Here is a 13,374-nt window from a genome sequence, read left to right as displayed (position 1 = left end):
AAGAACGAGGCGATCCCCACCCTCACCTCTTCCTCACGGGCCAACCCAGCAGCGCCTACATCCCGCCGTCCTTCCAATCACTCTCACTCTAGTAGTCATCGTCGGTTTGGTGGCGGCTGTAGTAGCCGGAGTAGCTGCAAAGAGAAAAAGTAACGAGAAGAGAACCGTCAAAATTCCGGGCAAGACATGGTACCCTCCTAAAGATTGCATGGATGCTAATATTAGGTCGGGGGTGTTTATTACATTTATTATAACTATAATAATAATTATAATATTAGGTTGGGAGTGTTTATTACATTTATTATAACTATAATAATAATTATAGCTACATTAGCTACTCTTACTTGAAATAGTGATCATGATATGATTAGCATTATTATAAATTATAAATACTCATTTTATATATACATCAATACACACACACACACACACGCAGACAGACATACACGCATACACACACACACTCACACAGACATTATCACCATCTGAATGGGTTATTAGTGCCAGCTAACAACGATGATGATGACGACGATATTTATAATTGCAATCCCAAAAGGGCAAAGGTTAGTTGATGCTGTTTTAATCATGTTGCTGCGGTCACATTGAGTTTTGTTTTTAATTATTATTACGAATTAGGATACAATAATGAGTATTACATATTAGGGTTTTAATAGTTGTTGACCATCTATCTAACTATCTTCTTCTGAAGAAAACCCTTAAAATGAATTGAAGTTGTAATGGTAACGTAGCGGTAGTAGTAGCAGTAGCAGCAGAAGTAGCAGTAGTAGTAGTAGTAGTAGTGTAGTAGTAGTAGTAGTAGTAGTACTAGTAGTAGTAGTAGTTAGTAGTAGCAGTAGTAGTTAGTAGTAGCAACATCAACAGCAGCAGCATTAGTAGTAATGGTAGTAATGATAGTAATAATAATTGTGGGTGATAATACATTAAATCGATGAGGTTTGTGTGTGTGTTTTTAATACAAGTGCACAAGATTTTTAAACTGCTTAGTATTTTTTAGAGGTTTTTATTACAGGAACTAAATTTCATTATAAAATTTTTTTAAAATAGCTGCAATTTTTGGAGCCAGCCTCATTGGGCAAACCGACTTATGTCAATTTGTCATCATCGTCGTCATCTTCAACATCGTCTTCGTCATCGTCAGCAACATCTACAACATTATTAATAGACAACAACAACAACAATAATAACCATAACAATAACAATAGTAATAATAATAATAACAAAAATAACAATAAGAACAATAAAAACGTGGAAGAGGAAAATAATTGCAGGGCGAATTTGCTCATAACGGCTATAAAAAGTGGCCGATGTGACGTTGACGACATTGAAAATCTCCTCAACAGCGGTGCTAATGTGAACGCCAAAGATCCTGAAAGTGGTTAGCGCTTTTCAGTTATTTATATTGCCGTCATCATCATCTTCATCATCCTCATCATCATTCTCATCATCATCATCATTTGTTTCCAATATAAATGATGCACCCACTAAAACGCGCAGGTTACACGGCCCTTCACCTGGCCTGCATAAAGAACCAGCCGAAAAACGTCCGAGCCCTGCTCTCGTGTGCCAACATCAACATCAGCGAGGAGGAACGAACTGGCAGAACGCCACTGCACGAAGCGGCCTCTAACGACGCCCAAGAAAGTTTGAAGGTATGATGGTCCTAATTAGTTTGCGGAGTTTTTGCTGGTTTTTCTTCGTAATTTTTTCATTATTTTTTTAATTTTATATGGATTTGAGATTCTTGTAATTACGGTTTGCTTTATTTCAAATATGTATGCTATTTTTTTGGTTAAAAATTGTTTGTAACTAAAAAACCCGAAAAATTTTAATTAGTCTTATCTGCATAATTATATACGAATATATCTTTCGTTATCTTCTTCTTCTTCATAATTGTTTTCCCAAGCAATCACAAATATCACCTCAACGAAGGTCTTACTAGAGAACAAAAAGTTGAAACTGAACGCCAGAGACGAGAATGGCTTCACGGCTCTGATGCAGGGCTGCAAGTTGAACAGCTACGACATCGTCCTCATGCTACTGAAAACACCTGGACTCGACGTCGACGCTAAAGATAATACAGGTAAAAATTATGACGTCAATAGAAACCTGTCACACTGTTAGGAACATCACTATAAACATACAAACACGCGAACATCGTTGTAAACATCTCATTCAACATCCTATGATCCACCCAGGCAAGACCGCCCTCCACTGGTGTGCCTCAGTGAACAACGTGACGTCTGCCCATGAACTGTTGAAGAGGAATGCTAAGAGGGATGTCCCCGATGAAAAACTGCAAACGCCCATCTACCTTGCCGCTGCCGAAGGAAATTTGTGAGTCCTTTCTGCGTTCTGCTCTGTTCATCTATCGTTACAAAGATTTCTATTTTTATTCATATTTCAGACATTAGTATTGGCACTCTAAGTGAGATTTTTATAACCAAAAAATTAGGAATTGTTATAAATTTATTAACTGTACATTATTAACTCACAATTTTGTTCTCCCACAGTGAAATGGTGCAGTTCTTAAAAGACAACTTCGCCAACATCAACCTGAAATCCGACCAAGACAAGACACCACTGGAGATAGCGCAAGACCGAAACTTCGTTGAAATAGTGGAGTGCCTGGCTAAGAAGGATGCCAGGTCTCTCCAGAGCATCGTCAACGACGAATCACACGCAACCACACCACTGCCAACCTACATGAAACAAAAAGTCAAGGAGAACAAGAAAAAACTAGAAAACTCCACGGAAAATGACAAAAATGAAATTTCGAAAGTAACTAATTGTAAAAAGCCGGCTGTCAGTTCTGCTGCTACTGCCGCTTCTTCTGAGTCTGTCGCAACTGGGAATGGAACTGCAACAGTTAACGGGAAGAAAGAAAATGATAAGGATGGATGGAGCGACAGAGTAGAAAATGCAAAAAACAAATCTGCTTCAACTGAGATGAACAAGAAAAATAATTCGCTCGCTAGAGAAGGCAAACATCGAACGAGTAATTCACATTTGAATAAAAATAAAACAAAACCACTGCCTAACGAAGTAAAACAAAACTCTGCAACCGCGCAACAAAAACGCCCAGCATCGTCGCAACAAAGTTGTGCAACGACGCAACATGATTTCTCAACAATGCAACAAAAAGTTTCAACATTAAAATCTCCAACATTCAGGCCATCATCTGGCTATCTTGGAGATGATCTCTGCTTTCAATTCACCGGTGTTCAAAACGAATATTCGACAATATCGAGTAACGGTGCGATACCCGACAGTGCCAAGCTTAACGACTTTTATTTCAACCAGTCGAAAACCATTTCCGCAAAACCCGACGATGGCGTCAACGATTACAACGCTCCCAGTAAGTCAGTTCATGAAGCGGACAAGTCACACACTCATTCCAAAAGCAACAATTACAACAGCAGCAAATGCGACAAATTTAACAACAACCACAACATCAACAATGCCAACAACAATAGCAAAAACATTAACAAGAACGTTAACAAAACACCAATTCCGTACGAGATGAGTCCCCCTGATTCAGCGGGTGTGGATTCAACGGGCTGCATCAGTCCCAACTCCTTGACCACAGGCAGTCCCGCACCTATTACAACTCTCAGCCCCAACAGCTGCTACCACAACTACTCTTCGCAGCAACTGCAACAATATCAAATGTTGCAGCAACAACATCACCAGCAGCATCAACAACAACTCCTTAGAAGAATATCGCCAAATGTGCCTTATTGTCAGTTTCAACAGCCTCAGCAACTCAATCGAAACCACAATTCATCTTACAACATCAACAACAATAGTAGTAACAACAATCAATACCATTACTACCAACAACAACAGCAACAAAAAGCTTTGCCACAACAACAACAACATCAGCTTCATCCAGTCCAAAACATGCGTTCTTCTATCCTATCTTCATCATCCACGCTGTCATCGGCACCATTCGATCATTTATCCGGTTCTGGAGCACTCACGATCAACAACGTCATCTCCATGAACAACAACAACAACAACAACAACGCTAACAACAACAGTGTCACCAACAATATCAGTTACAGTCAGAGTAACAACATTACGAACAATGTTAATTACTTAGGTTCGAAAAAGATTTCATCACAATACAGCGCTATACCAAATAACGTTTGCATGACGCCATCGCCAGATATTTCTCCCGCTGAATTTTAAAATTTTGAATTGTATATTTTCATTGGTTGGGCAAGTAGCCAATTACTTTTAGAAGAATTTTTCATTTTAGTTAACGCTTTGTTTTTAATTTTTTTGTTCTGTTTTTGTTTTCAAAAGAATGCAATTGGAAATATGTTAATATCTGTTTTCTCGTTCAATTATTTTTGTTCATTTGATTCATATTTCTGCCCTTATTTGAATTTTAGAAGTGTATTTCAACAAGAGACTTCTTCAAGTTCCGTACATTCTGCCCGAGAGGGTTTTTAGAAAATGCCGTAAAAAATTCATCTATTTTTTTGGTCAATAACTTTCAGTTTTTTATTCGGATTATCATCTATTTTGTCAATTTATTATCTACGTCCTTATTATTATTATTATTATTATCATCGTCATCAATGACGTCATCGTATTATTATTATTATTATTATTATTATTACTATCTTCATCATCATCTTCATTCATCGCCAATTCATTATTCATTTTTACCAAAGGCATTCAAGCTGCGTCATTGCGTCTTTATCAGCACCGTGTCATAACCACCATCTGTACCATCATTCTAAAAACATTTTCAACCATTTGCTTATATATATATATATATATATATATATATATATATATATATATATATATACGTAGACAAAATCTATTACCTTATCATGCCAGAAAAAAAAACTTTAGCTTGAAATGATGTTTACATCTTCGTGAAAACATTCGATAAGTTAACGTGAACAAAAAAAATCATCTTTCCAAACAATCCTTATCTGTCACTGCCTGCCCTAACATGTGTTCATTATACAAACGATTTTATTTTCTTTCGTTATTTTTCTTTCTGTTAAACGAACAATCTGTTTTTTGAATGTTTGTTTCATAATCTTTTTGTATCAACATTTTAAAAGCATTTCTTTACAAATGTAAAAGTTACTATTGTATAAAACTTGCAAATTCAAACTGAAGATTGAATATTATATAATTTTTTTGTCACAATCAAAAATAATTTGTTTGCTTCTGTAAGGCCCATATCTTATCTACTGATCGTTCTTATGAATCATGAAGTTTATTCTAGTTTCTTATTGTTGTTTTTATTATATTTTTTATTATTCTTCTTTTCAATATTTCTGACATTCGTAACTTTTCTTTTTATAAACATGATGTAAAAGCAGCAAGTATGGCACGCCTATCAAAGCATTTTTTTTTCTCTATTTGATGAATAGTAAAAAATATATCTTGAAAGAATCGCTTGAATATATATAAACACACACACACAACACACACACACACACACACACACATGTATAGAGTATATGTATATTATGTGTGTTATATGTAAACCTGTGTATATAACTTTATGCCTTACATATACTTTTTATTTTGTTTTTTATATGTTTAAATTTTATCAAAATTAAAAGATTAGTTAATTAATTAGTTAATTAATTCAATTAATTAAACCAGTTAATTGATTAGTTAATTAATTCAATTAATTAAACAAATTAATTCAATTAATTAAACAAATTAATCAATCAATTAAATTGCTAGCCAAGCTTATGAGTTAGCGATTTTTATATAATTAGTTATACCAATCAAATATAATTATTGTTAACGCAGCGTTTTGGCATTTGAATTGAAGTATATTTGAATTCATTGTAAATAAAAAGTATTTTTATTTCTATTTTGACGAAAAATTAACGAAAAACAAAATTGTAAAATGTTTTTCCGTCATTTTATTCACACATTTGTACGGAAGTTCATCAGCAAAGTTTAAATAATTAAAAATCTTTTATTGATACATCCAATAGAATCCTAACACGTAGATAGATAGCTTCACACACGAAAAGACACACACACGCACACACACTCATACACACACACATATACATATATATAAATCTTGGTTTGAAACACTTAAAATAGTGTTTATACGTGTAAAACATAAATAAAAAGATACATACATGAGTACAACTGCATGGAATTTCGAAACATGAATAAAATCCTTCGCTAAACATTTAAAAGGTTAATAAAATGCAAATGGTTTTTGTTTAATTTTAATAATAAGGATAATAATAATAATAACCAAGAGTAACAATAATAATAAGAATAACCAATAGTAATAATAATAATAATAATGAAAGTCTTATGAAAGTCACATGCACACGTTGTTCGTTTATATGAGTTATCGATTCTGTTGAGATGATTGATTGAATGAATGAATGAAGGAATGAATGAACTACTGAAACGAACGAACGTATATGTGAATGAATGAATGAATGAATGAATGAATGAATGAATGAATGAATGAACGATGAAACAAACAAGCAAACATACAAAGAAACAATCATAAACATAGGAAAAAATATACTAAAAAAATATTTATAGTAAATCCCCAGCATGGTTAGTAGTGCAAGAAGCAATAGTTTATTGTAGAAATGATTGTTTTAAATGTGTGAAAGGATTTATTACTTTCTTACACAGTGGTGTCTTAATGTGTTTATATACATACATACACACATACAAACACACACATTCACACACACAAATACACATAGCTATAAATGTTATTTAAAAAAAGGATGGGCTTTCTTATTCTTAGCACATGGTTTTTAAGAAAAAACTTTGGCATGAAAGTTTCTGTAATTGGATCGACAGAGCAGTTGAATAATCGATCGATTGAATGATGATAGAATGATCGAAAGGCTGACTGATTGAATGAATGAATGGTATATGAATTTATTTTTTATAGTTTTTAAACATTGATGGTTTACTTGATATAAAAGCTTTGAAAAAAAGTGAAGAAAAAAGATTTATCCTGCTGGCGTTAGTAGATTTTGTTTATGCCTAATGCATATGGTTTTAATCAGGTTGATGTACGATGTGCGACTGTTAAAAGTTTTAGCTTTTTAAATTTTTCCATTATTATTTTTTATGTTCATTATTATTGTTATTCTTTTAGAAATAAATTATTCCAGATCTATTTCTATGATAAATTCTTTTTGATAACTCGACGAATTGATAAAAATTCCACAACGTACATACCTCACAGAAAACGCGTCTCGCATATAGATCCGTCTTGTTTTCTTATTACATTTTTTATGTTACACCTGTGTTACTAATCTAGTAACATCATCATTGTTATCAGTTGTAGCAACAGCATCATCATCTTCATCATCATCATCTCCGTCATCATCGTCGTCGTCGTCATCATCCCCTTCATCGCCAGCATCGTTGCTAGTTGTTGATTTTCTGTACTTGTCATCAGTTTGATTTTTTATAGAGCATTTGCTGTTCGGGGTGTTAGGATTTTGTTTTTGTTCTTTATGATAGTGTTGTTGATTGTTTGGTGGTCGGATCTGCTGCTGCTGCTGCGTTTGTTGCTGTTGCAGATATTGTTGCTGAAGCTGTTGTGAGCTTCGTGGAAGTTTTTGTTGATATTGTTGTGAAGGTTGTTGGTTTTGTTGTTGACGTACTTGTTGCAGTTTTTGTGGCTGTTGCAGTTGTAGTGGTTGTAGCTGTTGCGGTTGTTGTGGTTGTTGTTGTATGATCTGATGAGTATATTTTCCAGAAAGCTGCCGTTGATTCAACGTCGAGTTGGTGGACTCGACATCTGATTGTTGTGAACTTTGTATCATGTGACGATGTTGTTGTTGCTGCTGAAATAAAAACTGTTGCTGCTGCTGTTGTTGTTGTTGTTGATGTCTTTGTTTGGTAGGTGGTGGCTGAAGTGAATATCGATGTTTCGATAGACGTGGCGGTAATTGGCTCTCTATCGTTCGTTGTATCGTCTGCAACGGTTTCTTACATGATTCTCTTCTTACAATTTTTTTTTTCAAATAAATTTGCTCAGTGTCGGATACAGATACCATTCTAACGGGTGAGTACGTTACGGCAACTGAAGCATCCACATCGGCTACAGACGAACGTCTCGAATCTAAAACTTCGTTTTTGATCTTTGGTAATAACCGTTTGATTAATTTTTTCTTTTTTTCGATATTTTCGGTCAGGAATAGTTGGGATTTGTCAACGTAGACGACGGGACTGGTCAGAATTTCAAGGGATAGTGAGGACCTGAGCGACTTCAACCTGCTCCACACGTCGTCCCATCGCACTGAAAAGTCAGCTGGAAAAATTTTGAAATTAAAAAATGAAAGGAAACTGATTTGATTGATGACGTTTAATTCAAATCTGGCAGGTTTCATCATAATTTAAAGTTGAGTTGTGATTCGCGTAAAGTTATGAAAGTTATTTTGAAATGAACATGAGTCCTACCTGTGTAGCACTTGCATCTGTTGAGATTGGCAAGATATGGATCGAGCATCTTGTAAACATTGGCCAGTGTCTCGTCCTCATTGCTCGAATCCGCTTTGAACAAACTTTCACAGTCCCTCTTCAGCGTATCCATCGTCGTATCCAACGTTATCACTCCGGAATTTCTGTCCAACTTTTCAAGCAAGCCAGCCGCTTGAAACAGATTGTTAGTGTAAATGTTAATTAATTTGAATTTTTAAAAACTTTTTAATTAAACTAAAATAATATCATTTGACAAATAGAATTTATTTAAAATCATTAACTTATTTTGAAAAACGAAATAAATACGCAAGTTTTTGTTTGTCGGAAGAACAAGGAATTAATAAAAATGGGACCTCTGTCGAGAGCCTCACATGTCATGATGCGGCAGATGCAGTTCGCGACAGCCAGCAGACTGCACTCGTCGTTGTTCTCATTTTTGATCGGAATGTCCTGGAAGTTTATAACCTTTTGTAATTTGGCGTTGTTCGTCGTCGAGTCCCTGTACGTGATGCTGATGGATAGGACATCTTTCCCTTTCAGCAACTTTTTGTGCTTCTTGGGCAGCAGGAGTGGAAGAAGTATGTGTCGCTCCATGTCAACGGCCAGATCGTGCACCAGGTACTCTCGGTGTAGGTGAGGCGAGAAAAATGGGAATGGGTCGAAAAGTGGCGAAGCGGATTTGTCCGTTGAATCGGGACTTAACGGATTTGATCGAGTCGATTCCAGTTTGTGTTTTGGTGGCGTTTTACTTTTTAACCGTTTGACTAATCGGTATTCATCCCAGGCGGTCGAAGAAAATACCGTCTCAAAAGTAGAACCGGGTGAATTGGAGGAATCGGTTTTAGAAACCGGAGTTTTTATAACATCTTCAGTGTTAAGAGTTTCAAATTGAACGCCATTCAATGCTGTGATGGTCACCTTAACGTTGGCGATGGCTGTTTCCATCATATAAAGAATCGGCAGCATGAGATCCGAACTCAAATCCGACTCCTCTCCCAAGTGATGGAACGGACTACTGCTGAACGATCGGCTCAAGTTGTACAAGGATTCAGGGAAGAAGCCACTTGTTCCTATATAGAAACATTTTTTATATAATCAGTACTTTCAATTTTTTCTTGAATAATTTTTTTTGACTGAATTTTTTGTCAATTTTTCTATCTACAAGTTATCACAAATTTATTGATACGTTTGAATCGTAAACAAAAACACACATTAATATAAAATGAGCAGACACTCACACAACAAAATCACACACACACAAAACTACCAGCGGTGGAAATCTTGATGGTATAATCGGGATCGTAGTGGCATTCCTGTTGTACCCTCCTAATCCTCTTCCTGATCTCCCTTTTCAAGTCCTCTCTATCCAGGATACCCTCGTTTGGCATCCCGTCAGAAAATAAGAGGATGTTGTCGTTTGTGTATTTTGTTCTTTCAAAGTTTTGAATTTTTTTTTCAAGTTTAAACATACTTTAGATGAAAATAATTTTATTTAATTATTAAAAAAGATTAATTTAGAAGAAAAATTTTGAATTTTTAAACAAGGCAAACTTTTTTGCGAATGTTTTACTGAATTGCTCAATCGCGGTGAACAGTCCGGCCGATATGTTGGTCACACCTCGGAGGGCGATACCATTGAAAGCTGCTATCATTTTTTGCTGTTATGTTCGGTATTATCTTATATTAATAAAATAATAAATAAATTTATATATATATAATTTTTATTATATTTAGCAATATCAATGCCAGTGAAATGTGGTCATTCTTGTGGTCATCGTCATTGAGATCATCAAAGCATAAAAAAATTTGAAAGTAAAGTGATGTTGCAAACTTTTGCCATCATAGTCGAATAAAGCAAAAACGAATGTCAAAGTGTCATCATCGTCTTCATTATCGTCCTCGTCGTCGTCATCTTCACTATTATCATCCGTGTTTATTTTACCATCTATTTGTACGCAGTCCACTTCATCAGTTATATTGTTTTAGTATCATCTATCATGTACACGCTCGACACTCATCGTCATCGTCATCGCTATTAAGTTCTCATTCGTTTGCATCGTAATATTAACTCCTCCATCTGATCATTCTAATAATCGGCTTCTTGAATATTATATAATCGTTGTAAATAAATATCACTCATCTTAACCGTCATTGTATACGAATACCTTGGCGTATTCATCCTGGCCAAGTTGTAATTTTAATCATCACCATCATCATTATAACATCATCGTAATATATTATTGCACCATCAACAACAACAGTGACAACAACAGCAACAACAACAACAACAGCAACAACTCAACATCCTCACCAACGCAATTACGTATTCGCTGACGTCACTTATTATTATATAGCGATTATACCCCGAACGACAAACGTCAACAAAGCACTGTCAATCAAATTATATACTACATTCTCATTTTCACGATGACGTCAGATCACGTGATATTGTATTTTTTTATGACGTCATATCCGGGAGAATACTCCTGAGTAATTAATATGACGGATGACAAGCAGCCGATGATGACCGGATGATGATGGTGTTGTTTTTGTTGCTGTTGTTGATGATGAAGATAAAAATAAAGATGATGGTGGTAATGATGATATAAACGATGATGATGATGATTATTATAACAACTAAAATTGTGATACTGATGATGATGACGATGATGACGAAACATGTTCACATTGGCCTGGAGTAGATTTGTCTAGAATCAATATATCAACATCATTTTCACGGTCGTAAACATACTGCTGCCTCGTTATTATTATCACCATCATCACTTTCATTCTATTACATTTTAGTCATTATTATGACGTCACAAGCAGCGTCATCGTCGTCGTCAGCATGATGATTAATAAGACCATCATCATCTTCGTTATTATCCTTACTATCGTTATATTTTACTCATTATTTTCAGTCATCATCTCTCCATTCTCATCATCACTCACTCACTCACTCATTCACTCACTCACTCACTCATTCATTCACACACTCACTCATTCACTCATTCACTCACTCACTCATTCACTCACTCACTTTAGCATCAGCAGTCATCTTGCACATGGGAAGCAAGACTTCTGCATTCGTGCCGAAAACGACAACTCCTACCTGGTTCTCCTCGCCAATTACCTCGGCCAGCAATTTCCCGAATATCTTAGAAATTAATTAATAAATTAAATATTTAATAAGCCAATTTTTAATTAATTCAACTATCTCAAACTTACGAATTTAAACAAAATTTTAGAATACCTCAAAACAAATCATTGAGCATGAACAAACTTTAAAATTCCTACCTTTATCCGATCAAGTTTTGAAAAACCAGCAGCGGAAGCAGCTGTAGCAGCTGGACCCCCTGATAAATTACTACTACTGCCGCTAATACTATCCCCAGGCACATCTCTATCTCCGTAACATTCCGCCATGCTGTGACTGACGTCGATTAGGCAGATGAGTCTGAGTGGAAATGACGGCAAATGCTCGCGTTGACAGAAGGCATTCCTGGCCGGAATCTGGAACGGTTTCAGCTCCAAGAGAACGTACGTCTGTTAAGATGGAGACGACGACGAGGATGATGATGATGATGATTTTGGCAATGATGATAATGATGATGATATTTTTTATAATAAAATCTTCAAATATTAATCCCGGACCTTATCGTTCATCTTGGCGCAGTGGTGACGAAGATCCAGAGAGTCATTCTTCAGGATTTCAATCGCTTCTTCATCTTTATTATGATTGTGATTATGGTATGAGTAAGATGATGATGAAGAAGAAGAAGAAGATGATGATGATGAGTAAAATGACGATGATGACGAAGATGATGATGATGATGATGATGATGGTGATGATGATGATGATGATGATGATGATGATGATGATGATGATGGTGATGATGATGATGATGATGATGATGATGATGATGATGATGGGTCAGATGATAATGAGAAGGAAGAAGAAGTTCATGATAGTGATGATAATAATAACAACAACGATAATAGTGACTAAATGAGAAGTTTTTCTGACGGTAAGTTAGTTACAAGAGCGACGTTATTAATTGCTCAGACGACGACGATGATGAAAAAAGACTAAGTCAACAACAAGGACCGCAACAAACAGCTGTAATAAAAATGTTCAAAGCTAGGCAAATTGAAAAGAAAGAACACATAAAGCGCTACAAGAATGCATGCATCCATTTATATTCTCTTTTGTATTCTTATTTATATTCATTTAACAACGCAAACATTTGCCTGGTTTTTATTTCCAATATCATCATTGTTAAAGTCACATTTGTGATCATCATCGTCATCATCTTCTTCTTCATCGTAATTGTTATCATCTTCATCGTAGTCATCATCATTATCACCCTCCCTATCATCATCACTATCCTCACCATCACTATCGTCATCATCATCATAACTATCAACATCACTATCATCATCATCATCCCCAATACATCGTTTAATATTGTAAAGTCAACAATAGATTCTACTATGTCCGACGATAAGGCATTGCAATGCTCAGTGGTGGTGGTGGTGATGATGACGACAACGATGATGATGTTTGCAGTGTTTGATGATGATGATGATGATGATGATATTGGCAGTGATAGTAATGATAATAGTTATGATAACGGCGATGATGATGATTGCAATGTTTTACGATGATGATGATAATGATGGTAGTGATGATGACGATGATGATGACGAAGAAATCAATGATTAAAGATAAAAATGAAACAAGCTACAAGACGATTACATCATAATGACGATGACGACGATGATGACAACAAAAATGACGATGATGATGACGATATGATGATGATGATGATGATGATGATGATGATGATGATGATGATGATGATGACGATATGATGATGACGA

The 13,374-nt window shown here is 35.4% G+C and overlaps 2 protein-coding genes across 2 annotated transcripts; one reads left to right on the top strand and one right to left on the bottom strand.

Moving 5' to 3' along the window:
* Positions 1 to 1,341: 1,341 nt before the first annotated feature.
* Positions 1,342 to 2,649, top strand: HELRODRAFT_71944 (hypothetical protein; the record flags this gene model as incomplete). Its single annotated transcript, XM_009012817.1, has 3 exons — positions 1,342 to 1,393; positions 2,217 to 2,355; positions 2,532 to 2,649. Coding segments are annotated over 3 exons (309 nt in total), but the record flags the coding sequence as incomplete, so codon positions are not given.
* Positions 2,650 to 7,298: 4,649 nt separating this feature from the next.
* Positions 7,299 to 12,156, bottom strand: HELRODRAFT_167294 (hypothetical protein; the record flags this gene model as incomplete). Its single annotated transcript, XM_009012816.1, has 8 exons — positions 7,299 to 8,320; positions 8,470 to 8,661; positions 8,844 to 9,560; positions 9,758 to 9,921; positions 10,042 to 10,148; positions 11,531 to 11,647; positions 11,788 to 12,036; positions 12,145 to 12,156. 8 exons carry the CDS (start codon positions 12,154 to 12,156, stop codon positions 7,299 to 7,301), a joined length of 2,580 nt encoding a protein of 859 aa, XP_009011064.1.
* Between the last annotated feature and the right edge of the window lie 1,218 nt (positions 12,157 to 13,374).

The sequence above is a fragment of the Helobdella robusta genome (genome assembly GCF_000326865.2).
Source record: "Helobdella robusta unplaced genomic scaffold HELROscaffold_11, whole genome shotgun sequence".
In the NCBI taxonomy this organism is placed as follows: domain Eukaryota; kingdom Metazoa; phylum Annelida; class Clitellata; order Rhynchobdellida; family Glossiphoniidae; genus Helobdella; species Helobdella robusta.
This window is presented reverse-complemented; position numbering and strand designations above follow the sequence as displayed.